Source organism: Elaeis guineensis, chromosome 1, assembly GCF_000442705.2.
Source record: "Elaeis guineensis isolate ETL-2024a chromosome 1, EG11, whole genome shotgun sequence".
Taxonomy (NCBI): domain Eukaryota; kingdom Viridiplantae; phylum Streptophyta; class Magnoliopsida; order Arecales; family Arecaceae; genus Elaeis; species Elaeis guineensis.
In genome coordinates, this window is record NC_025993.2 from 114466319 (window position 1) to 114490114 (window position 23796).

Below are 23796 nucleotides of genomic sequence, written 5' to 3' on the forward strand. Positions count from 1 at the left end.
ATCAAGATCTACCAAGGGCCTCGATTATTATCCGATGAATATATCCAAGAATGAGCCCCAAGAATAATGGCCGAGATGGTATAACCCATAACACTACCCATTCGAAGCATCAAGTTCTTCTACTCCCAATACAATTTTAGCTTAATCTCTAGTTAATTCAGCAACTAACCATTACCAAATTTAAAACCATTTCAACTGCAAAATTGATTGCACAGGTAAAAGCAATAAAAAGAGAGATTAAAGTGTAACCACCTAGGACCTAATTAAAAACCACTTCAAACTGCAAAATTAATTGCATAAGTGAAAGCAATATAAAAGAGAAACGGAAAACTGTACATCACCAGAAATCCTCTCTTGTCCAGACAAGAAAACCCCCTCCCCCCCTCCCCTCCCCCTTTGGTACTTAGAATTCTGGGTTCAACGGCTGGAAAAGATAGCCCCTGGTCTTCCCGCAGCAAAGCAGAGCCACCGTGGACGCGTAGAACCCAACCACGCGCTGATCAAGAATGCCTCCCCAGATATCAATCCCTCCTCCCCTCCTCCCCCGCGGTCCACCGCCTCCTCCGCCGGCAGGCTCGCCTCCGCCCCGCACCCGCCCCCGGAGAACTCCACGCACAAACCCGGGTTCCCCGCGAACGCCCCCGGAAACCTCCAAAGCCCGCCTTTCGTCGGCACCGGCCCGAACAAAGAATTGTAGGACAGATTCAGCACCTCCAATTCCCTCAGCCGGGAGATGCTCGCCGGCACCTCCCCCGACAGCGAATTGTGCGACAGGTCCAGCCGCCTCAGCCTCCCCATCCTCTCCAAGCTCCCCGGAATCCGGCCACCCAGATAGTTGTATGACAGATTCAAATACTCCAATCCCCTCAACCCAATCAAACCCTCCGGGATCTCCCCACGAAGATTGTTATCCGACAAATCGATCCCCACCGCCGACCGGAGCTCGTATCCGAACTCCACCTGCTGGCTCCCGGAGAGATCCATCGACACTGAAACACGAACCTCTCCGGCGAGCCCACAGTCCTCAAATAACTCATGGGAATCGATGTTGTTGAACTCCGCACTCACATTGAAGTCGCCGTCCGGTATGAAGCCGGAGAAGCGGTTGCCGGAGAGGTCGAGCGACTGGAGGAACTGGAACGAGAAGATCCAATCGGGGAGGTCCCCAGTGAAGAGATTGTGGGCGAGGGAGAGGAAGCGGAGACTCTGCCACTTGAGGATGGCGCCGTTGAGCTCGCCAGCGAGCTCATTGGAGCTGAGATCCACAACCTCGAGGGACTTGCATCCGGCCAAGGGGAGTGGGATCTCGCCGGAGATCCGGTTCGCAGAAACATCCAGAATCCTGAGGCTGTCCAGAGCGTCCAGCTCCGGCCGGAGGGCGCCGGAGAGGTTGTTGTGGTCCAGCTTGAGGTGCCAGAGTTGGAAGCATCCGGCGAGACTGACGGGAATCGGACCGGAGAGAGAGTTGTAAGAGAGATCAAGAGCTTGGAGGTAGGTCAAATTGCCGATTGCTGCTGGGATCTCTCCGGCGAGCTGGTTCTGGGCCAGAAACAAGCCTTGCAAGCTCCTCAGCTCGGTGATCTCCGGCGGGATCTGGCCAGAGAGCCGGTTGGTCGACAAATTCAGCAGCAGCAGCCCCGACCGGTCCGGGTCGTCCACGATTCTGCTCGGAATCGGGCCGGAAAGCGCGTTCGAGCTGAGATCAAGAACTAGGAGCTTATTGGAGAAGATAAGTCTCGGCGAAATCCTAAATTCCAAGCCGTTAGACGAGAGATTCAGCTCGGTTAACATCCTCAGCGACGAAATGCATGTCGGAAACCCTCCAACGATGGCGTTGCCGGCGAGATTGAGAACGGAAAGAGATCGCGCCGACGCCGAGAAACAGGGGAGGGTGCCGGAGAGCTGGTTGGCGGAGAGGCTGAGGAATTCCAGTGGCTGATCGAACTCCCTCAAAAACCCAACCAATCTATTGCTCGAAAGATCGAGATATCTCAAAGATTGGAGCTTAAACAAGCTCGCAGGAATCTCTCCCTGAAACGAATCCGATCTAAGATCGAGCTTCTTCAGCCGAACGGAAAAGTTTCCGATCCACTCCGGAATCAGACCACCGACGTTGGGATTATCGGCTAGCAATAGCTCCTCGAGGCGCCGGAGCTTGGCGAGCTCGAGAGGCAGCGGGCCACCGAGCTTGTTCCGGCTAAGATCCAGGGTTTTGAGCGCTCGGAAGCGGCCGAAGCAAGAGGGAATGGGGCCGGAGAAGCCATTGCCGGCGAAAACTAGGGTTTCCAGAAGGGGAAGCTTGCAGAAGCCAGGATTGATGGAGCCGGAGAGATCGAAATCGCTGAGATTGATCCCGACGACGCGGCCGGTGAAATTATCGCAGGAGATTCCGCTCCAGTCGCTGCAAATGGATCCGTTCCAGCTCGCCAAGCTCGCTCTAGGATCGATCAAGCGGGATTTGAGCTTGAGGAGGGCTTCCCGGTCGCCGGAGTGGAGATCAAGGTCGGAGGAAGCAGCCGCCGGGATCAAGACGAAGAGGAGGACGACGACGAGGAAGGAGTTAGGGTTAGGGTTTGGGGAGATCGGAGGTTTGTTATGGTTCTTGGGTTGGAATCCATGGCATTAGGGTTAGGGTTTTGGAGGGGGGTGGGGAGAGATAGAGAGGAGGGAGATGGTATCAGGGAATATCAGGTGATGATGATGATGATGGGGTGAGAGCCGACATTCCGCCTCGACGGCAGCAGAGTGGGGTTTGGAATCGTTTATTCGCCATTAAAGAGCTTTCGAGGATATTTCTATTTTATTTCGACGGGCTTTTAAAATTGAGAAGGCGGGTTTTTTCTTTCTTGAAAAACTGGCTTGCTCTTCTTACATTTTAATTGGTTACATTTAGTTTTTTTTTTTTTTTTTTTTTTGAATAATAGTTGGGCTTGGAGATGCAAAATGGAAGTGTCAATGGCCGCTATGAAAATTTGAAGAAAAATAATTTGGGACACAATTTGGTGCTTATTAATATCTAACTTGATATTAATATCAATTTATTTTTAATTTTTTTGGATATACCCATATTCGATTTCTACAGACTGTCCGTTTCAATCAAAAAAAAAATATCAAATATCTTTTTTATGTATTTTAGCTGAGGCTAATTTTTCTGTTCTTTTAGTATGATGAAACCGTCACTTTATGACGTTAGTTATATTATTTTATTCTATTTTAATCCACTTACACCCTCTCATGGCTTCAGTTTTAATCCCTTTATATTATTTTATTCTATTTAATCCACTTACACCCTCTCATGGCTTCAGTTTTAGTCCCTGAATTATATATATATATATATAACAAATTTTGTTATTTAACACTTTCCTGGTCTATGTGACTTTGTTTCTTTCCTTCGGTGATGTAAAGAATTATGTCATCCGCTTGGCATATTGTAAAGGTAGTTTGGCTAAGTGTGAAATCTTTTCTAAGGAATCTAATCCCAGAAAAGATAAAAAGGGGCAAAAGATCCACAAAGAAGAAAACACTTTATCCAAATCTTATTCTTAATATTTGCGTATGGTGGATATTATTTATCAACTGCTAGCTGACCTTAAAACTCAAAAATTAGGGTGAGCAATGCTAGGAAATCAAAACTTAGGTGATGTGGCATTTTTCTACCACCCCTCTCTTGAATAAGGTTAGAAAAATGCTCATGCAGCCAAATCAATTGTGAAAAAAAAAAAAAAAAAATCAGATTCATATATCCAATGGGCCCATCTAAGAATGCACCTCACGAGAGTAGATTACTAAATGATGGTTCAAGAAAGCAATACTCTGTCAAGGAAATTGTAGACCAATTCTTGCCTTCTGGGCCAAGCAGACCATCTATCCCTCAACGCTCTCAATTTTTATCATCATGTTGAAAAGAAAGCTTTTTAACCTAGACTTCTACCATGATTTCAGGTGTTTAGACTTGAATGCCCTAGTCTCATGCTACTTAGTGTTGCATAAAATCAAGTTTAAAAATTTAATTGTGGTTGTATGTTTGTAGCTACCCTTAATTTCTTTGGCCATGTTGTTATTAAACCCTTTCCCCGACTACCCCTAATTACCCAAACTCAGTTAATTTTCGATGAACCTAGGCCTAAGTACAACCATCTCGATAAATTGTCCATTTTAATTAATATTCCTTAGCATCAATTGTTCGGTCTAAACTTCATGTGAAGGACACAAATTTTTCATAAACTTAACCATTTATATAGACAAGGTCTTGCTGTGACCATGCTTTTGACCAAAAAAATAAACTCTAGGTTCAAAGTAAAAGCTTATATCAAGAAGTCATAAACTAGATCTAGCCTAAGTTAGAACAGCCAATATTTCATATGTTATCTATTTGAGGTCAAATACTCAAGGGAATGAGTATTAAGGTGTTAACGCAATCATTCTATGTCATCTCAGTTTGCTTGTATTTGCAAGAATCCATACATATAAAAATATCAATATCAGATTAATTGAATATGTTTTGAGACTACTGGATCCATGGAGACATCATGGCATCCTTTTCATGATCTTTTTTTTTTTTTTATCTGATAGTACCTTTTGTGACATTTTCCTACTAGTTGTTTATGTACATAAATTTGCATATGTGATGTGTTGAGGTAGCAGGGGTGTTATGAAAGTGAATTAAGAAATTTTATGTATCTTTAAGGTGTACATAAATATCATTTTTAAGATGATGTTTGATCCTATTCGAATAAGTTTGCTTAAACTATATTTGCAGATTAAACAATGGATAAAAACTTATATTGCCATATCTTAGCACTCAAGTGAGTGGCGATGTTGGGCATGGCAGATGGTTATACAGCCCCTAATAGCTACCATGTGATCCAATCACAAACATAGATGGCTAGTTGGTATTCAATCACAACACATTGTATTTGACATAGAAGATAGCTCATCATATTTGATAGTCCTCTGTCTTTATTATGAAAGAGTGTGGTAGAATGGAGTGCTATACAGTCTAGTCTAGTTCTCTGTAATGCAAAACACTGAAAAATGGTTGTATCTTTTGTGCAAAAGGATTTCTGCCCATCCACCTTGGATAACCCATCGGATAAATCTCAAAATAATTTGATCTCTATCATTCATCCACCTGCATAAATTTCAAGGTGGCCAATGGATGATCTAACAATGGATTTGCAGAAAGAAAAAAATATCCTTCTTTAAAAAAAAAAAAAATTTGGTTGCACTCCATTTTACCCATGCGTAGGAAGAACGCGACCCGAGAGTGGATGCATCCGCATGGGATGAGGGGATCTGGAAAATGGTCGCCCGAGACTCGTTATTTACGAGTACATCTAAAAAAGATCAAGAAATTGGTACCAATCCAAGACATGTTTTCATGACGGTGTTGGGATCCCTACGAAACCGTTATATAGTGCCCATTGTTAATAACCACTTGACAATTTTGTAATTAAAATTATAGATAACAATGGTATTATTTTTTTCAATTACTATTCACTTATTATATTAGAACTCTTGCATGATATGGTTCATCCAATGTGGCCTAAATTTCAAACCTTGTCTATAGCCAAAAATCATCAAATTAGTCCGAATTGATTTAACCTACATGAGAAGAAAAACAGTTAGGATGGCACAATTTTCAACATGAACACATATAAGGTAACTAGGAAATCCAAAGAAATAGTAAATACTATGAATGCCATGCTACTTTGTAGCTAGCAATCTCACCATCTTGGCATGTCCATTATGGTTAATTAGCAAACTAAACATTGTCCTAGATACCTTGTCTGGTCTTTTTTGATGAATAGGATGTCTATTCATCTGCACAATTGTATGCATAGGTACCACTTGAAAGGACTTTTTTGAGCAAATGAAAAATGGTGCATCACAAGAATTTCACAGGATCCTTGAAAGGACTCATGACACATTTTATGAATTTCATTAAATGTGTGGTATATTAACTTTGAGCAAGGTTGCAATCTATGATGAAATGACTATGGCATATTTTAATGCTCAAATTGATAATGAAGCTTGTATCATGTAGTTTACCTCCAAATATGTAGATCCAATATGGTAGTGCTTAAAGATTAACCAAAAATTGGCTGAGGATTTTAGAAGTTCTCAACAGCAAGAACCAAGTGCTCGCATAATAAATCACTAGTTTATTTGATCCATGCTATACTTTCCACCTAGCTACGCTGTAATGATGAAAATTTAGTTGAAATGTTTATGTATTAATATCCAATATTTTTGCTTAATTATGCTCAATCAATCCTCTATTGATACTATATATATATGTGTGTGTCTGTGTGTGTGTGTGTGTTTATGGTACTCTGAAAGTTGCAACAAGCAAGGTTGAAAGAAAACTTAATTTTGTTGTGGATAAAGAACATCATTGAAAAATCTTAAATACTTTATATAATTATTTATTCTTCTAATTGTTAATTTAGATGCACACAATTACGCCCACATAGTTATGCATTTATAAGAAGATGACAGAAAATAAATAATAAATACATAAATAGTATGACACCACACCTCCTTTCAGAAATCAAACTTCTCTCATCTAATTTATATTTATAGACAACATAGAATGAGTTCTCTCTCGTTCTTCTCCTCACCACAGATCCCATGTCCAAACTAATGTGCAACCTTTAATAATTAAATTTCGTTCCAAAGTAAACTAGTACATATTTTATAAACAAAAACTAGTACATAAATATATCCCATTATACATTCTGTTTTTAGGTATAAATGCTCCTGTCTAAATCCTAAATTAGACCTATAGACAACACATGAGACCAGCATAATTTTTATCTTGCTATACTGCAACTGATAAATCCCAAAGTCCAAACTAATAAAAAACAAATTGAATGTAGTAAATTATTTGAACAAAAAGGCCTGGAATGTTAATGAACTCTTGGCCATTTTTGGTAGTTTTGACCTTTTTTTTTTTTTTTTGGGAAAGGTTACATTCTACTCCTGGTAAAACTTATTCCATCTATCGTGACTTAATTATCTTTATATAATAATAACAAAGCGACCTATAATAATAAGTAAAAATTCTCAAAGTGGAACAGAAATCATACAGATGGGCGCTATAGAATATCATATAGGGTGGAACTCTTATTTTGTCATGTTTTCTCTTCCTCTAGCACCTTTATCTTAAAAAGAAAACTTAAAAGTTAAATAGGGACAAGACTCTTACTAACAATAGGATCTATTCAATAATTTGGAAAGAATAAAAAAAAAAATTATACACACTAAAAGAGACCATCCCTAAAGAGAGATTGTTCCTATTCTTTTTCTTCCTCATGAAGTCTCTCTATTTATCGCTTCCTCATCAAACATCTCTTCCATCCTTGAGGTCTTTTTGCTCCTCTTGAGTTTTTTTCTCCTCCAAATGTCTTTTTCTTTTTTAGGATCTTTGTATCTTTTAGAGTTCATAAAATTTAAAAAATTATATATATATAATTTCTTGTATTAGGTAAAGTTAGAAACTTGTGAATTGTTACTAATAAACTGTCGTACTCCGAATCCAACATTCGAATTGGACACGTGATGGCCACATATTTCTTAGGACAATGTACTAAAGAATATGCAAGACCTACCTTTTTATCAATATACAATCCTATACTTCTCACTGTTCGGTCCCAAGCTTCATAAAATCTTCTGGATCTGAAAAAAAAAAAAAAAAAAAAGTAAGCTTTACAGACTCAGTAAGTTACCAATATCTCTGAGAAATCAAACACAATTATTTTTTAAAATATAATAATTTATCAATAATACGTAACAATATAATTTTTTTTCAAAATATCTCATGCACATCAGTAAAAGATAAAAATCCTCACTCAGTCTTCGTTGACTACCGTCATGATCAGCTCCGTGACAAGATCCAGAAGAGACTACCCTCTAAAATACAGAACATTCGATCCTTCAGCATGTATCATAAAAAAATTAGTTCTAATCCATACGGCCACAATTTACCCATGATAAGACAAAGATATTAGTCTTAATATAAGAAATATGTGACACATCAACGTGTATCAATGATCAACCTCGACTAATTAAGTCCAGGAGAACTAACTCTGCCAGCGACCAGCCTCGACTAGCTAAGTGCAAGAGAAATACACTTCTGATGTGTGGCCAACGATCAGTCCCATTGGCTAGACCCAGATCATAGTCCAATTAGAGAGTTTTTCTCATGATTCTTTTATAATCAATTTTTCATAAATAATGATACTTATTTTTATAACAGTATCAACTCAATTTCAATATAATTCAAAAGGATAATAAAATAATTTTTATTTAAAATTTTATACATCAATAAATATATAAATTTTTTTCAAAGATCATACAATATTAATACAAAAAATTTATTTTTTTTCAAAAATTTGTATCATGCAAAAGTGACACCATGCTTGATCTAACTTTTCTAAATTATTTTTTATAAATAAATATATAATTTTAAACTTCAATAATTATTAAATATTTTATATATATAATTTAATTTTTAAATATATAAATATATATATATATAAATAAATTCAAAGATAAAAAAAAATTTAACGTCAATCGAATCTAAAAATCATGATTTTCAATATGCGGTCTGATCTTCGCATCTGTGCTCCTCTCAATCTACATCAAAATCTTAAAAAAAAGAGATGCTCGATTTAGATTGTGATTTAGATTAGATCATGGGGTGATTTAAATTTTTTGAATTAATCTAGATCTAATCAAATTCAGATCCGATCAATATCATGATTTTAAAAAGATAGATTTTATCTTCTCTCTCTTTTTTTTTTTTTCACGTCTTTTTTTTCTTTATTCTCTCTCTTTCTTTCTTTCTCTTTCCTTTCTTTCTCCCATCAAGCCGAGGGGGTTCCACCAAAGGGAGGGTAGAGGGGAGACAGAGGGAATGGGGTCGACGGCGATGGTGGCGCGACGGCAGTCCGGCTGGCAGCGGCGATGGCTCGGCTGGCTTTGCAGATTCGCAACAAAACCAGCAGAGAACAAAGAAACAGGGAGGAGAAACGGGGTTTCGGGCGACGGCGGCTTGATTACGGAGTTCGACGACTACCGGAGGTAAGGAAGAAGGAAGACGAAGGCGAGGGGCTTCGGTGATGGATCAATCGAGAGGGAGATGGGTTTTAAATAAAGAAAAAGGGAAGAGGATAAACTCGAGGTCCTCGGATAAAGCCGGATTTCACCGGCGTATCCCGACCAAACAGCCTTCGGCTATTGCTCACCGGCGTACGGCACTCCTCCGGCTCCCGCGCGGCCTTATCCTCCTTCGTGGCATACGATCGGGCAGGGGATGAGGTTTCCCTATTCCGATGGACCTCTTCTCTTTTTTTTTTTTTTTAATTTTATTTTATTTTTAAACTACGTTGAACCGGATTCAAAAAATCTGATCATAAAATATATATTATATTTTAAAAATTATATATTAATTTATTTAAAAGTATGTACTAGATATCTAATTTATTTGATATTTATCATCCAATTATTTAGTATATATCAGTAAAAAATATATTTTAAAAATTATACATCGATTTATTTAAAAATATATATTAAATTATTATTATATATATATATTAAAAAATTATAATATATATCAGGAAGTTAATAAATATACATTATCCGATAATATACTATATAATGGTAATATGATGTTTTTAAAACTGTATATCAATTTGTTTGATAGTATACATTAGATTTGTATGTAACTAATTTATTAAATATATATTACATAGCTACGTACTATGTATTAGTGAACATTATATTTCAGAAACTGTATATAGATTTATTTTGTATTGATTTATTACATGACTAATTTGATTAGTATATATTATCTAATCATATAATATATACCAATAAAAAATATATTTTAAACATAAAGAAAAAAGAGATGTCACATATAATTTTTTTTTTCTAAAAAAAATATGGTAAAATAGGAAGCCCGCCCTATATTTTTCTCTCCGATGCCCGCCCTCTATGATTTTTGTTTCTCAAAATGCTAGTCTTATTATTGCAAACGAATTATCAATAATTTTACAATAAGATGCAATAGTAGTAGGATGAGAAAGGGATTTATCAAACCATATGAGTCAACAACGCAAAGTTCAATCACCAACAGTGGTTATTGGGTCTATCAATTGGGGACCACATGGACATCTCAAAGTCCAATGTCATCCAAAATTTTTTTACCTATCATTAAATTGAACTCTAAGCTATCTAGTCATATCTCAATTTAAGTCCAAACCAATTAGATAAAAGTCAAATTAGTTAAGTCCAACCCATTCACAAGCCTAAATAAAATGTTCCTGTAATCACACTATGATCTTTCTTACAAAAAGGAGATCCTATCCCTGCTAACACCATCCTCACCAAGAGGATCTACCTTACATAAACTTAAAGGACTCGTTTGGTATGCAATTTGCACTATGAAGTGTTCTGCATCACTTGATAGGTGCTATTAAGAGATTGATATCTATCAACAATAATATGCCATATATAGTACATTAAGTCATCTTATTTGATAGTCGTATAATTTTTAATGATGGTTGCCAAGCACTAAATGGTATTTCATGGTGCAAATTGTTCCCAATTTTGGGAACCCATCATTTGATGGTCTCATCGATCCACTAAAAGGATCCCACGTTGATGAACAGTGAAACACAGAATCTCACCACTAATTAAATCCCACAGGCATCGCATATTCACATGGGAAGTGGCTCAAACTCAAATGTAAATTCCCACCAACCACAAGTCCATTCCCATAACTCATCATCCCAATAATAATTAATCCAAGTATCAAACTTCTCCTCCCCTCCACTTCCAACATCTCTCTCTCTCTCTCTCTCTCTCGTGTGCCCGCTATCATGAACCAATCGCCGCCGAAGGGGAGCAAGGGGATGGCGATGTTCGCGACGGCGCCCCGACCACCAGCGCTGGCGAGGAACGGCTCCGCGCCGGGGTCGCTCCTCACCGGCATCGCCGACTCCGTCGGCGGCGGCCGGGGGGAGTTCCAGATGGGGAGGTTATTCTCCCTCGGGTCGCCGTGTCTGACGTCGGAGTCGACCTGCAAGGCCGGCGCCGCCACCTCCTCGCCGAATCCCCCCCCCTACCGGAACAACGACGGTGGCGGCGTGGGGTCCGGGCTGCCGCGGTCCTACGGCGTGGGAGAGATCTCAGTCGGCGACCTGCCACCGGCGCCGGCTGCGGTGGAGGGGAATTCCAGGGGCGGTGGGAATCCGTTGACTCGGCACAGCAGCTCCCCCGCCGGATTCTTATCTCATCTTATGGTCGACAACGGTCAGTTCTCCGCTCCTCCGCTCTTTTGCCTTTTCTCACGGGAAACGCAACGGGAAACGCTTCGGTTTGACCTAAAAAACCCCGATACATGCTAATTTATCGCGAGAAGCGCGTGTGAGTGAATTGAGAAACGTGATAGTCGCTCCATTTTGCCTCTTTCTTTTTAAATTTATCGATCAGGGTAAAGGTTTTTTTTAAAAAAAAAAGAAAAACTAATCGGTGGGGAAACGCGATTCTCATGGAACATTACCGCCGTTTTGGGGAGAACCACGTTTGGTGGCGGTTTTCCGTTTCGGGTTTGCATTTTAGAGGCCACACGCCGTCGGAAGCTGCCAAACGGATGCAAGTACAGTTGACTGTGGCCAGTAGTCTCCTTACTTAAAACTTGCCATTGAAATTATTAAAACGATCAAAATACTCTTCATTCCATGTAATCTACTATCGTACTTCATCTAAATTAACGTATCCTGGACCGTCTGATGGATGGATCCAGACGTTGACCCCAAATGACCAACATACCTTTCGATTTCATGTATTTAGCCATCAATGAAGTCCACCCAGTTTAGTACTATGCATTGTGGACCCAGATCCGTCCGCAATGTCGCAGGGAACATTGAACCTTTCATAGATCTGGATGTGCTGTCGTAGATTTGCTTGGCTTTTACCGAAATAAGACTGGTCTCTTGAATGGGTGGGCCCCGATGAGCTGTTTGGGGTGATGGGATGTCTGGGTTCAGTGGATTCCTGTGGATCTTACGTGTCACTTCTCACTCTTATGTTTGAGGTTTCTTTTCGTGTCTCTTCTTGGATGATGTTTTCTTCTTTGGCCCACCTCTTTTAATTGCCTTAGTCACTGTAGATGTCTATCTTTATTGTGCTTATAATTCTATTTATTTACTTAACTTCAGAGAGAGACGAAGAATTTTTACTGTAACTCTACTACTATAAAGCAAAAGCTTGAAACCTTCGTCTGTGGTTCATGTTGCTATAAGGCTCCGGGAGGTGCTGATATGGCTGAAGCTGGGAGCCATCCGAGATCCGTGAAGCCAAAAAGTACTTGCAAAAAAAGTCTACACTCGCTAAAGATGTTCCGATGTGGGACCCTCTGATGCTTCAGTTAGCCTTCATCTACGGACTTTGTAGCCTTCGAAGTGCTACAACCTACTACTTGTACATTTGTTCAGTGCTTTACAGATCCCTCCTATAACAACAGTACATTTTAATTACCTCTTACTTAAAGGGAGAGAGAAACAAGAGAAATTTACTAGCTAAAAATAAAAATGCATTTGTTAGATAGTATTGAAATGCTACATCTCATGCGATCACAGACACTTTTACTTCTCTCACTTGCATTGGACATCCCTACCACTGGTTACTATGTATATTAGCTAGTTGAAAAGATTGGAAAGAATGTGCTCTTCAAGGTTTATTAAAGACTAGAGTTCAGATGTGATTTTCTTTGTGATACCCAAATCATGGCACTGTGCCTCTGCAGAAGAGTTCCTTGGCAACACTTGGTGGTGTCGCATGGACCTCAATTTCTATAATATTCCTTCCTATCAATGAAATGCATACCCACATGCTAGTTACCATTTAGCATAACCAATGCTATAGTGATGAAAAACTTGCAGTGGCAATCCTTGTGAAACCCTCCTCGCCTATAAGAAAATTTGCATGAAAAGGGACCTTACATAGGCACGTGGTTCCTTCATCCATAGCTATGATGAGGTGCTAAGTTGGTCTCATAGGAGTTATTTGCGAGTATTCTTCAGTATTTTACCATTATTATTTGCTAATATTTTTATCCCATCAATTGATGTCATGCGATAAATTACATTGAATATAGTTTAAGTATATTGTTACGGCAAGGAAGCTTGTAGCCCTCCAATTTAGGACCCTGATTCCAGTTGTTCATGAAATTTTTAATTACATTTGTGAGATGCTTGTATTGCTACAAGTTTTTGACCCAAGCCATCATGACTCACCAAGATGTATGTCATATATTCTCAGGTTGGGTATGAGCTTTTCACCATTCATTTGAATGAATCAGATTGCTGTGCCTGTGTTTCCCATTTGTTTTGCTGTGGAAATTATGATTACTTTATCTTTTTTTATGAAATCGGGGGCAGGTTGAAACAGCTAACTTCACTTTATTAGAATGAATGGTGATTACTTTATCATTGGATCTGTATAGACATCTTAATCTCGGTAGATCAATATCCTACTGTACTCTTTTTTTTTTTTTTTGTTACCAATTGCAGTACTGCACATAATGGTTGGACTTTGTTGTCATTAACTCATAATTATGCAACATGTTCAACAGGTGAAAAAATTAGAGAATTTGAACCATATGTATCTAAGTAGATCGGAACATAGTTCTCAATTTTGAAACAAAATGTTGGGGGAATTTGATCAATAGCTGCCCAGCAGGTCTAATCTGCAGAGGTATCAGTCAGACAACAATGGTCCACTAGCAGGTTATATTGGGTGTTGACCAAAGCCTACACATCTAATCATACAAAATTTGCTCGATGAACATCTGACTAGTTGACACCCTGACTAATGCTTTTTTTTTTTTTTTTCCAATTAAATGTACAGAGCCATAGGTTGTAACAACTAATCTCGAAGAGCAAAATCAATGCCAGAATGTATGAAAAATGTGATAAGATTGGAGGGAAAAATATATAGATTAGGACAGAGGAGAGGAATGGGAGAAAATAAAAAAAGAATATATAGATTAGTTTTCATATCTTAATTAATTGCTTAACATATATGTCTTAGATCAGATACCTATTAACATGGTGGAATTGGGAAATTCCAACTTCTACTGATGAATGTTCTGCTCCTTTGAGAGTCATTCTTTTTCTTGTTCTTATCATGTGAAGATTGGTTGTTATGATCTGGAATCTTTTTATAGCAAATCAGAGCACCAAAAGCTCACAAGAAAATCACAGCTTATCTCTCATTCAGGCTTTCTAGATAGAATAATGACCTGTTCTAGATTAGGGGCTGTTCTCCAAGTTATTAGGAATAGTTTTCATCTTCTGCACAACGTTATGCGCATTATGGTCTGATGTGTGACAGGTTTTTCAGTTACAGGGGACACTGGGAGCTATTCTCAACAAGGAACAGATGGTGTTTATGCCATGGGAAGCAGAGGATTGAGTTCCCAATTGAGCTTTTTTAGACAGAGAACTTTGTCTCAAATCTCTGAGATCAGCATCCCAGACACTGGAGAGAGTGTTAGTGGCAGCAACAACTCCAATGAGACATCTAGGAATGTTGGGCAGTCATACATTTCAAGCAATTTTTCTATTGGCTCATGGGATGATATGAATTCTATCATGTTCTCTGCACCTCCAAACAAACAGGCCAAAAATCACGATGGGGATGTAATAACCAGACATAGCAGCATTGAATCTCAGGTAGTTTCTATAATTTTGCAATGCTAGCTAGTAAACTATGTGAGAAGTTGGTAGCTATTTGGATATACTAGGACATCTTTTGTGGTTATCTATTGTTACATTGAGCTCCAATTATTAATTGGATTTAACTAGTGATGTTAATATGCAAGTCATCAAATCTACAGTCTCTAATTATATGTCAATAATGATCTTTCAGTTTAGTCTGCCGACAACATCACTAGAGTTCCTCCAGATCCAACAAGACCAGGTTCCATTCAAAGCACGAGCTAAGCGTGGATGCGCCACACACCCACGGAGCATTGCCGAAAGGGTTTTGTTTAAACTGCTCTAATAAACCATCTGTTCATATCTTTATTCCTGTATCAGTTCATGCCTTGTAGAATGAGCCTTCATTCTAAGTCTAAGTTTTATTCTTTGTGTACTTGCCAGGAGAGGAGAACAAGAATTAGTGACAGGCTGAAAAAGCTACAAGAACTTGTGCCTAATATGGACGAGGTACAAACAAATTTTAGCACAAGTGATCCCTGTCAGATGGAATCAGAAAGGATCTTATTGTCATGCCACTACTACCATACAAGAAGCATGGAATCCTGTTTATGGCACCTCCACCCAATAATAATAATAATAATCATAGTAATATAGTAGTGATTGTAGTTATAATATAAATATCGATGGTTGTATACTGGTCGAGATTTGCTTGGTCATTGTACCCCCTTTCCTAGAAAACTATTGTGACAGAAGTGATGTAGTTGTATAATTATTTTATGGTTTCTTTTCTTTGATATTTTGCAGCAAACGAACACAGCAGACATGTTAGACTTGGCATTTCAGCACATCAAGTCACTGCAGAGCCAAGTTCAGGTGCATATCAAATTGCACTGGTTTTCTCATAATGCTATAACTAGTGCCACCAAGACACTGATGCCTGGAAACAGCAAATATTGCATTAATTTTTTCATAAAGTTATAGTAAACTGTGTGAGCAATAAATATGCACAAGCACTGCACTTAGGGGCGGAGCCACCTTTTATATTGGGGGGTTCAATTGAACCCCCAAATTTTGGTGCAATACCCATTATACCCTTAGAGATATGTAAATATTACTCAAAAAATTTTGTATATATATATATATATATATATATATATTTGAACTCCATAAAACAAAAAATCTTAGTTAGCTTAGTGGTTTGAACCTCCACCCTCCATCCCCATATCCCAGGTTTGAATTCTTTCTCTCACTTTTTTTCCTTTTTTTTTTTTTTCTCTCTCACTTTTAATTAATGTAATATTATTAAGTTTATTTTTATTTATTTATTTATTTATTTTAATTTATATATTGAACTCTCAAGATGAAAATTCTGGCTATGCTATGCCACTGGCTGCACTTGCATCCCTAAGAGCAAAGTAGGTGCTACTAATATGTATTGTATCAATTTTTCAAATATATATGCACTTCCTCAAGAAAAGCATGAATATTTGAGTAGATTCAAACATGTGATAGATATGCTTGCTACATGCATGCATGCATACATACACAAACTTAGTTGTTGTTGCAACATTTTGATTTTTTTTTTTTTTTTTAAGTACCTCTGGTTAGTCATCTAGCCATCACCCCTATTCTCACATACATGTACAAACATATGTATACACATACATATGCACATACATACGTAAACACATTTATACTTAACATACATACATATATACATAAACTTAAATGCTGTTGCAACACTCTGATTTTTTTTTTTTTTCCTAGGACCCCTGATCAGTAATATAGCCATCATCCCTAATAATGATCAGCTTAAATCTGTATCAGTTTAGCTACCTACACGAATTCTATTCTCACAGATGTTGGAGCTTTTCTAGTTGAATATAATGCACAGATCTGTTAAACATGGGCTCTTTCCTGCAGATTCTTACCCAAGAACGCGAAAACTGCATATGTGCAAGCAAGCAAGAGAATTGAAACACCAAAGGTGTCTATGTATATAAGTATTTTTGGTGGTTGTCACTTGTCAGATGACAAGGAGGTATTAGCATTATTGAGAACTTCCCATTTGTGTATTACTTCTTGGCAGCCCAATAGGCAATTTGTAACTTCCAAAAAGTTCTGGCTTTTGGAATCATATGGATTGTTAAAGGGATTTTGGGAAAAAAACAGTCTCCTCACGCAAAGAAGTTCAGGTTCCAGTAATCTAATATTTCATATTCTATTGAAGTTTTTACACTTCTGAGGTTTGTGATTGGTCATATGGAGTTGAATAGGCTAAAGGTTTTTTTTATTCTTTGAATCAATGCAATGACCATCCCATCAACTTGGTATTTTACAATTTTACAAAATAATGAGTTGATGTACAAATTTTTCACTACGTTTGGTTTTTGTGTGCCTCCATTTGATGATCATGACTTTGGGGTTCTTTGTAACAATGGAACAGGTAAACTGGCATTGTCACAAAGATAAGATGGCCAACAAAACAGCAGGTGACACATCTAAACATTTTATACTCATGTCAATCACTTCCAGCTATGTATGCATGAGGTTGTGACTGAAATGGGAGAAAAGGGACACCTAACCATCCCATGTCTCTGTCCAAGTCAATCCCAAGCCATTCCTTAAGGACAGTACCCTGGTTTCCCCTCTAGACCGTGGAATGTAGTAATTGTCTAGCATCATATTTCTTGGTTTGTATTAGATGCCGTGTTGACGGAGAGTAGAGTATTGGGCAGCCCATGGCTCATGGTGCAGACGATGTGGGATCCATGCATCCCTGACTCTGTTTCCACAATTTAAAAATAAGCGAGCTTAGCTTATCACTGAACAGAGCTTGGAATGGAAAAGTCTGCCCTAACCTGAATGCGACCCACCCTGCATCCAAATGGTATGTACGCATGCACAGTCAATTAGAGTTAGTCATGGGCCATGCTTGGGCCTAGAAAATGACAAAATATAGAAAAGCACGATCCAAAGCCCGATTAAAAATGAATAGAGTTTAGGCTTGCGGCTCAGCCCATGATCAGCTTTAATCGCAATGTGGATACCATGGGCTAGGTTGAAGTGAGTACAATTGGATCAAATATATATTAAGTCTGCCTTGGGCCAAAGTTTTAGATATGTAGATCAAGCGCAAGAATTCTAGATCAACCGGATAGACATACATGGATGCATTCTCAGCCAATCAGAGTTCCAAAGCTGAATATAATCGTGCATACGGATAATTTTCTAAAAGCTAAACTAGTGGTTAATCAGGCTGTTGGCATGCCAGATCGACTGGGTCGATCAGCAGTATTAAAAACCAAAAGACAGAGTTCAAATTGCCTTGGTGAAACTGATTAAAATTTCCAGCAAGTTTGGAATATGATAGAGAAACAAAGCAAACAAGGGAGTAATAACTCCAGTTGGCCACCATCTCAGCCCAACCAATCCAGGAAAAGCAAATGGTCTTGCACATTATTGTAGCATTTCTATTGGAATGAAGATATTTCTCTTTCCTTGCCACTAGCAGACCACCAGAGCAAGTCAGCAAGGCAAATGCTAGTACTTTCTCTAACCAATTTTATCTGTTTGCCACTCGGCCTCTTTCACCGTTCTGACCACCAAACATGGAAAGAATAGTGCATGCTCTCTCTGTATTTTTACTGATGATGCCTAATCTCTAGCAAAAGGTATTGATCAAAGGATGAATATATGTATCACAACCACCATAGCTCAGATGACAAAGCTTAATTTAAACTTTTTCAACAAATATTCAGATTGGTAGCATCCGTTTAATGTATTTATAGATTCATATATATGCTGAAGTCTCAAATGACATTTATCAGGACTCCAGAACTATGTGCTTAGAGCGGCGTAATTTGCATCATTTCCTGCTCAGCAGGAACTTGGACAGCAGGGTAGTATTTATCATGCAGCTCTTTAACATCATCACCAGAGAGCTTCTTCCACCCATCAGGTCCGACATGATAAACTGCAAAGCAAAAACATCATGATAAGTTCGACCATTAGAGAAAGCAATATTTAGACGATCTCAGTAAGATGCAAATGAAAATTACTAGAACATATTAACACTACGATCATCGAGCAAATGGCATCCTATTTCACAAAACATAATGGAATATGCCAATGTGAAGCTAATTTTTAGTGGATAGAAGAGAATATACCAATAGCTACTCCACCACTAGCTCCATCTCTAAATGTTGCATGATAAATGGCTCGACGAGCCAGTTCTGCAGCTTCCCCGAGAGGCATGTCGTAGCGATATCTGATACAATGTTAGAAGAAAATATGAGCTGATCTAGCTAAAGAGTAACCTTCAGGTCAACTTGAGGGTCTGTCCATTGCCCACCCATTATCCAAGACAGCATAAGCATATGGAGATCCAGATCCTACTGAAAATCTTGAGCCTTTTAGTCTTCCTCCTTCACTGTCAACATAATACAGAGATGGCCCCTAATGTGCAAACAGAAAAGAACGAGTCACACAGCTGCATTGGAAATAAGAACACCTAAATAATAGAATCATAGATGCAGAAATACCATTTCATCCCATCCAGCAATCATCGTCCCTACCGAAAGCTCCATTCCAAGGTACGAGTAAAGCATATTCGTCAATAGCTTCGAAGCACCTGCAACCGAGATCCTTCGCTTGTTTTCCAGTTCATATAAACGGCACTGAGCAGGAGGTGAATCAAAACAATGTTTAACAAAACTTATGGATTATTTCTTCCAAGCTCACTGATGCGCATAAAACTCACTGCACATTTATTGATGTACATAAAATTCACAGCACATTTAAGGTGAATAATTTGATTGTGTATATAAAAGTTACATGAACATATCTGACCTTGACTCCCAGATTTCTATGCCAAAAGATGCAATCTGCAGCCCCTCCAGCCACTGTTGCGATCATGTGAGGATTGATCTCAACAATTTTCTTGACATTCTGAGAAGCTGCAATATAGGAGGAGAGATTAGTGGTACAGCAGTTTATCAAGAGCATAGCATCGGTACAAAGGTTGCCTAAAGGCTCTTTTGTGAAAATAACCTGGATGGGGTAGCGGTAATGGAAGCAACTATTCTATATTAAATGAATAGGTGAAAGCTCTTGAATCCCACTGGATGGAATGCTAGTCCCTATCTTACATCTTATATTCTCTTCTGATCCTAAACAAAAATTCCCCATCTGCCATCATGCAAACAGCAAACAGCAACACAAGTCACAATACAATACCAGCTAGCTGGTTTGTTCTACTGTGATATCACCAAATCTGCATCCTTCCACACCCTATAGACTGCATGCAAACCCCTTACAGGAAATATATATGAAGTGGTCTCATTTTCTTGCATGATCTTTTTTGGTTAATTTTGAGTTTATTTTCGTAAACTTGTTTTAGTAAGATTTGTAGTTTTCATGGAGGCCTAGGTCCATCATAAGATCTTTAGGCTTTAGTCCTAGCTTGATTTCATGCAAACCTAGTATAATTGAAGCTATAATGATGCATGGCCAATAACAAGGTGCCAACAGGCTCTGAAAAGTGCAATTGCCAACCTTTACTCATCCAATGTCCAATTTTTTTTTTCTTTCCTTCAATCACCCAATGATTCACCAATTAGAAAATAGAGAACAAGCTAGTAGTATGATGGAATCCCATCAATCTGAGCAAGCTAACCATAAACAGGCAAGGAGTAGCTACTTGAACAGCATAGCATTCACTAGAACGTGCAGTGCAACATGACTCAGAAAGAAGACACATTCAAAGGCTTTATGATTACCAACATATCCTCCCATGCTAGTCCGAGACTCAGCGGCCACAATGATGCCTTCCTTGAAAACGAAAGCGAGAGTCGTCGTCCCTTTTGCCGGCTTCACCATCTGAATCGCATTCTTCTGAAACCCATCAAACTGGATGAAGGGAAAAACAACAGAGATTAGAAAAAGAAAAAATCTTCTTCTCTTGCACTCCCAGCAACAAGTAAATTCCATCTAAAGCTCATGGAATTAGATTTATTGTTCGAAAAGAAGAAAAAAAGAAAAGAAAACAAACTTACATCAGCACAAACTGGAAGATCAAATGATGGAGGCGCCCAAAGTTCTCCATGGAGATCATCCATTCCTCCGTGAAGTGGAGCAAAGGATTCAAGACCAGTTGTATCAAGCTTCATGTTTGGATACCTAGAAAAGAGAAGATTAATCAGCACCAAAGATCCATGAAGCCATGTAATCCTTCATTCCAAGAAATCGGATGAGACTCCACCATACTTTGGAGTTTTGAGTAGAAGAAATGCAAGTTTGTTTTGTTTCCAATAACTGATGCAGGGGCTGCTACTTAAAGATGGAGTGAAGCTTGCGAAGAAAGCATAGAAAGGAGCCGATGTGGATCTCTCAGTAGAAGTCTTCGTGCTTGGAGAAAAAGAAAAGAAAAAAAAAAACGGATAGTTTGACTTACTGAGCACCAAAATTCAACAGAGCTTGCCTTTTTGACGGTTGAAATGCCTTCGGGGTTATTCGGGCAATTGATTATCCTATTCAGATTATGACTCTAAGAATAAGCCCATAAGTTGTGGTTGTCCCTGATTGGTATAAATAAATTCAAGGATAAGATGGGATAAGTCCTTTTTTTCTTGTTATGATATGTCGACTGTATCGCCATGCATAATTACATCGTATGGTAGTAGGACTGATGTAACTGTGATTATTGTTGGATTAGAAGATAAACCAATTTATCTTTGTGGTTATTTTTTGGGGACAAAGATCATTTGGATTGTTTCTATAATAAAGATGGGATAAAATAAAGAGATGACCCTGGGAATATTTAGCGGTGCAAATGGGTCGAATCGGATGGGATCATGAATGACTCTAATCTGATTCGATTTTTTGATCAAATTTTAATGTTGGATTCAGACCCAACCCAATAGAAGATCGGATCATATCTATGATCAAAAATTTTGTCCCATTGAATTATTTAGATTGGGTCTGGTCTATATATAATTCGGTCCAAATCTAAAAAATTCGAATCCGATTCGAACTCGGTTCGTATAATAGACCAACATGTGAGAAGTTATGATAAAAGAAAATAAATATTATTTTGTCTTGACTATTAATTTATAAGCAATCCATAATTTTTAACTACTAGAACTCAATCATGATTTAAAAAAATTTTAGCACAAAATTTCACAAATGAACAGATGTCATCAAATGTTATAATGACTTTGGTACAGTCACTATCAAGAACTAACTAAAATATAGATATAATTTAGAGAGAAAAAAATGAATACAGAAACCAACAAGGAGATTATTTTTATTTTTCTACAACATCTCTATCTTTTTTTGACAACTGAAATTTTTTTTTATTTTTAGTACAGTGTTTATTTTATAATCAAAATAAATAAATTATAATAAATAAATAGATTGATGGATTTCATTTTGATAGCATATATAAGATAAACACAATATATACCATCAGTCGGCAGAGACCAATAATGTAAGTATAAATATGATTTCTTAGAATCTCATGGTCAAATTGAGCAAAACTATATAATAAATAACAATGCTATAAGAGCATTCAGAATTCTAATCCCACTCTATTTGTCCTATGATTTATATGTTGGATCCAATACTGAATTCAAATCGAGTCAGATCAGATTCGAATTCAGTAAACCCAAACTTGATCTGAAAAGTTGAACGGATCCAATTTAGAATTTAACCCGATCCCGTGGATCCTTTAAAATGGGTCGAGTTGGATCGGATGTAAGCAGATAGGGTCGGATTAGGTCACAAATCAATCCGACTCATTTGCGGCCTTAGTAACATTGTAGTTGAGGTATTGTTTATCCCGGGTTCACCACAATCTGACTGAATAATTGAGGATCTGCGATGCCAGACCATTTTTTGGCATGTGTGTCTTTTACCCCAGACATAACGGAGGATGAATGCATAATCCACCCTTATCGCAGTTTCAAAGTCCAAACAAGGTGTTGCTCCTTAGTTTCAGAGTTCATTAGGATGAAAAAATCCATCTAAAAAGGTGATCTATGATGTCCCAAAAATGTTGGTATTGCAGGATTTAATGATCCTCTTTCTGTTAGTAATTCAGTGATCTCGTTTGATTCCTCAAAATTCTTCTTCCTCCCTCTCTCATTTCCTTTCTGCCTTTTTTTTGTTTGGTGGTTGAAGAGGGGAGGGGGGGGGGGGGTCGGTGTTCCATGGAGTTTAGAAATCTAGCTAAAAGATTATTGTCCCAGAAATTTTGGATTCCAGAATTTAAAGATCTCCACCTCATTTTTGTTTATTCTTTATGCCAAATATATACGTTGGTAATTTTTGTTTACTTTTTATGCCAAACAGATAGGTTGGTAATGGTAGTCTCATGTGAAAAAACCATGACTAATATGGAGCTTTCCTGCTTCTCGTACGTGCAGCTTCGACAGTGTTAATCAAATAGGAAGTCACTGAAGAAATAGACATTAGCTGGATATCTTTTTTATTATCATTGTTATTGTTTAGATTTCTGTGTTAAAATAGTGCTGCTGTTTTAAAAGCTCAGATGGGAGCTCCAAACTTTTCTCAAAGAAGCTCCAATGGGATCCAAACTTTTCTCATCAAATCGTGCTATTTAACTGGTACACAGTATGTAGTAGCAGACTACAACAACAACAACAAAATATAAATCTAAAAAAAACAAAAACCTTAACACGCCGCATTGTTTTTTTTTTAAATGAAGATGCATAGGATTGCTAATCAGTTTTAAGCAGTATTATTTCTAGTGCTTAGAAAAATTAGTGAACGATAATGGGGGCCATAACCATTCTGATGTTTGAACTTGACATTGTAGATTTTTTTTATTTTTTCCTTTTTAATTTCAAAATAAGAGAGGAGAAGGAAATATCTGAGGAATAAAAATTTTTGAAACGCCCACCGTGGGGCTCGAACCCACGACCACAAGGTTAAGAGCCTTGCGCTCTACCAACTGAGCTAGACGGGCATGTGGTTGCGTCTTTCCAATATCATAAATATATACAGGGAATTCATCGGAGCCAGCACACAAGGACCAAAAAGA

The 23796-nt window shown here is 38.2% G+C and overlaps 3 protein-coding genes and 1 non-coding gene across 7 annotated transcripts; 1 reads left to right on the top strand and 3 right to left on the bottom strand.

Annotated features, from left to right (window-relative positions):
* Nucleotides 1-278: 278 nt before the first annotated feature.
* LOC105037419 (uncharacterized) lies at nucleotides 279-2769 on the bottom strand (the record flags this gene model as incomplete). Its single annotated transcript, XM_010913086.4, is given in 4 exon segments — nucleotides 279-495; nucleotides 498-2594; nucleotides 2597-2657; nucleotides 2659-2769. Coding segments are annotated over 4 exon segments (2361 nt in total), but the record flags the coding sequence as incomplete, so codon positions are not given.
* An 8023-nt stretch (nucleotides 2770-10792) lies between these two features.
* Nucleotides 10793-16970, top strand: LOC105038654 (transcription factor bHLH128). Of its 4 annotated transcripts, XM_019848080.3 has the most exons (6): nucleotides 10798-11319; nucleotides 14404-14744; nucleotides 14941-15054; nucleotides 15174-15239; nucleotides 15537-15605; nucleotides 16656-16970. In XM_019848080.3, exons 1-6 carry the CDS (start codon nucleotides 10887-10889, stop codon nucleotides 16707-16709), a joined length of 1077 nt encoding a protein of 358 aa, XP_019703639.1. In that variant the 5' UTR covers nucleotides 10798-10886; the 3' UTR covers nucleotides 16710-16970. The 4 variants fall into 4 exon arrangements, with proteins under 4 accessions (XP_019703634.1, XP_019703638.1, XP_019703639.1 ...); XM_019848075.3 differs by lacking the exons at nucleotides 15537-15605; nucleotides 16656-16970 and having other exon boundaries at nucleotides 10793-11319; nucleotides 15174-15521; XM_019848079.3 differs by lacking the exons at nucleotides 15537-15605; nucleotides 16656-16970 and having other exon boundaries at nucleotides 10794-11319; nucleotides 14419-14744; nucleotides 15174-15521.
* Nucleotides 16971-18447: 1477 nt separating this feature from the next.
* On the bottom strand, nucleotides 18448-21130 carry LOC105038655 (proteasome subunit beta type-5). The gene is made up of 8 exons (XM_010914526.3): nucleotides 21000-21130; nucleotides 20789-20912; nucleotides 20513-20642; nucleotides 19584-19690; nucleotides 19277-19411; nucleotides 19087-19190; nucleotides 18902-19002; nucleotides 18448-18708 (listed from the first exon to the last, which is right to left on the bottom strand). Exons 2-8 carry the CDS (start codon nucleotides 20900-20902, stop codon nucleotides 18581-18583), a joined length of 819 nt encoding a protein of 272 aa, XP_010912828.2. The 5' UTR covers nucleotides 20903-20912; nucleotides 21000-21130; the 3' UTR covers nucleotides 18448-18580.
* A 2518-nt stretch (nucleotides 21131-23648) lies between these two features.
* TRNAK-CUU (transfer RNA lysine (anticodon CUU)) lies at nucleotides 23649-23721 on the bottom strand. Its single transcript has one exon. It is a non-coding gene; the product is annotated as a tRNA-Lys (tRNA).
* Nucleotides 23722-23796: the final 75 nt, after the last annotated feature.

Coding starts and splice junctions, on each gene's coding strand:
- LOC105038654 (XM_019848075.3), top strand. CDS start 10,887: ATGAACCAATCGCCGCCGAAGGGGAGCAAGGGGATGGCGATGTTCGCG. Junction 14,745..14,940: donor ATAGCAGCATTGAATCTCAG/GTAGTTTCTATA, acceptor ATGATCTTTCAG/TTTAGTCTGCCGACAACATC. Junction 15,055..15,173: donor CACGGAGCATTGCCGAAAGG/GTTTTGTTTAAA, acceptor TGTACTTGCCAG/GAGAGGAGAACAAGAATTAG.
- LOC105038655 (XM_010914526.3), bottom strand. CDS start 20,902: ATGAAGCTTGATACAACTGGTCTTGAATCCTTTGCTCCACTTCACGGA. Junction 19,412..19,583: donor ATAGAAATCTGGGAGTCAAG/GTCAGATATGTT, acceptor CCTCCTGCTCAG/TGCCGTTTATATGAACTGGA. Junction 18,709..18,901: donor TAGTGGTGGAGTAGCTATTG/GTATATTCTCTT, acceptor TTTGCTTTGCAG/TTTATCATGTCGGACCTGAT.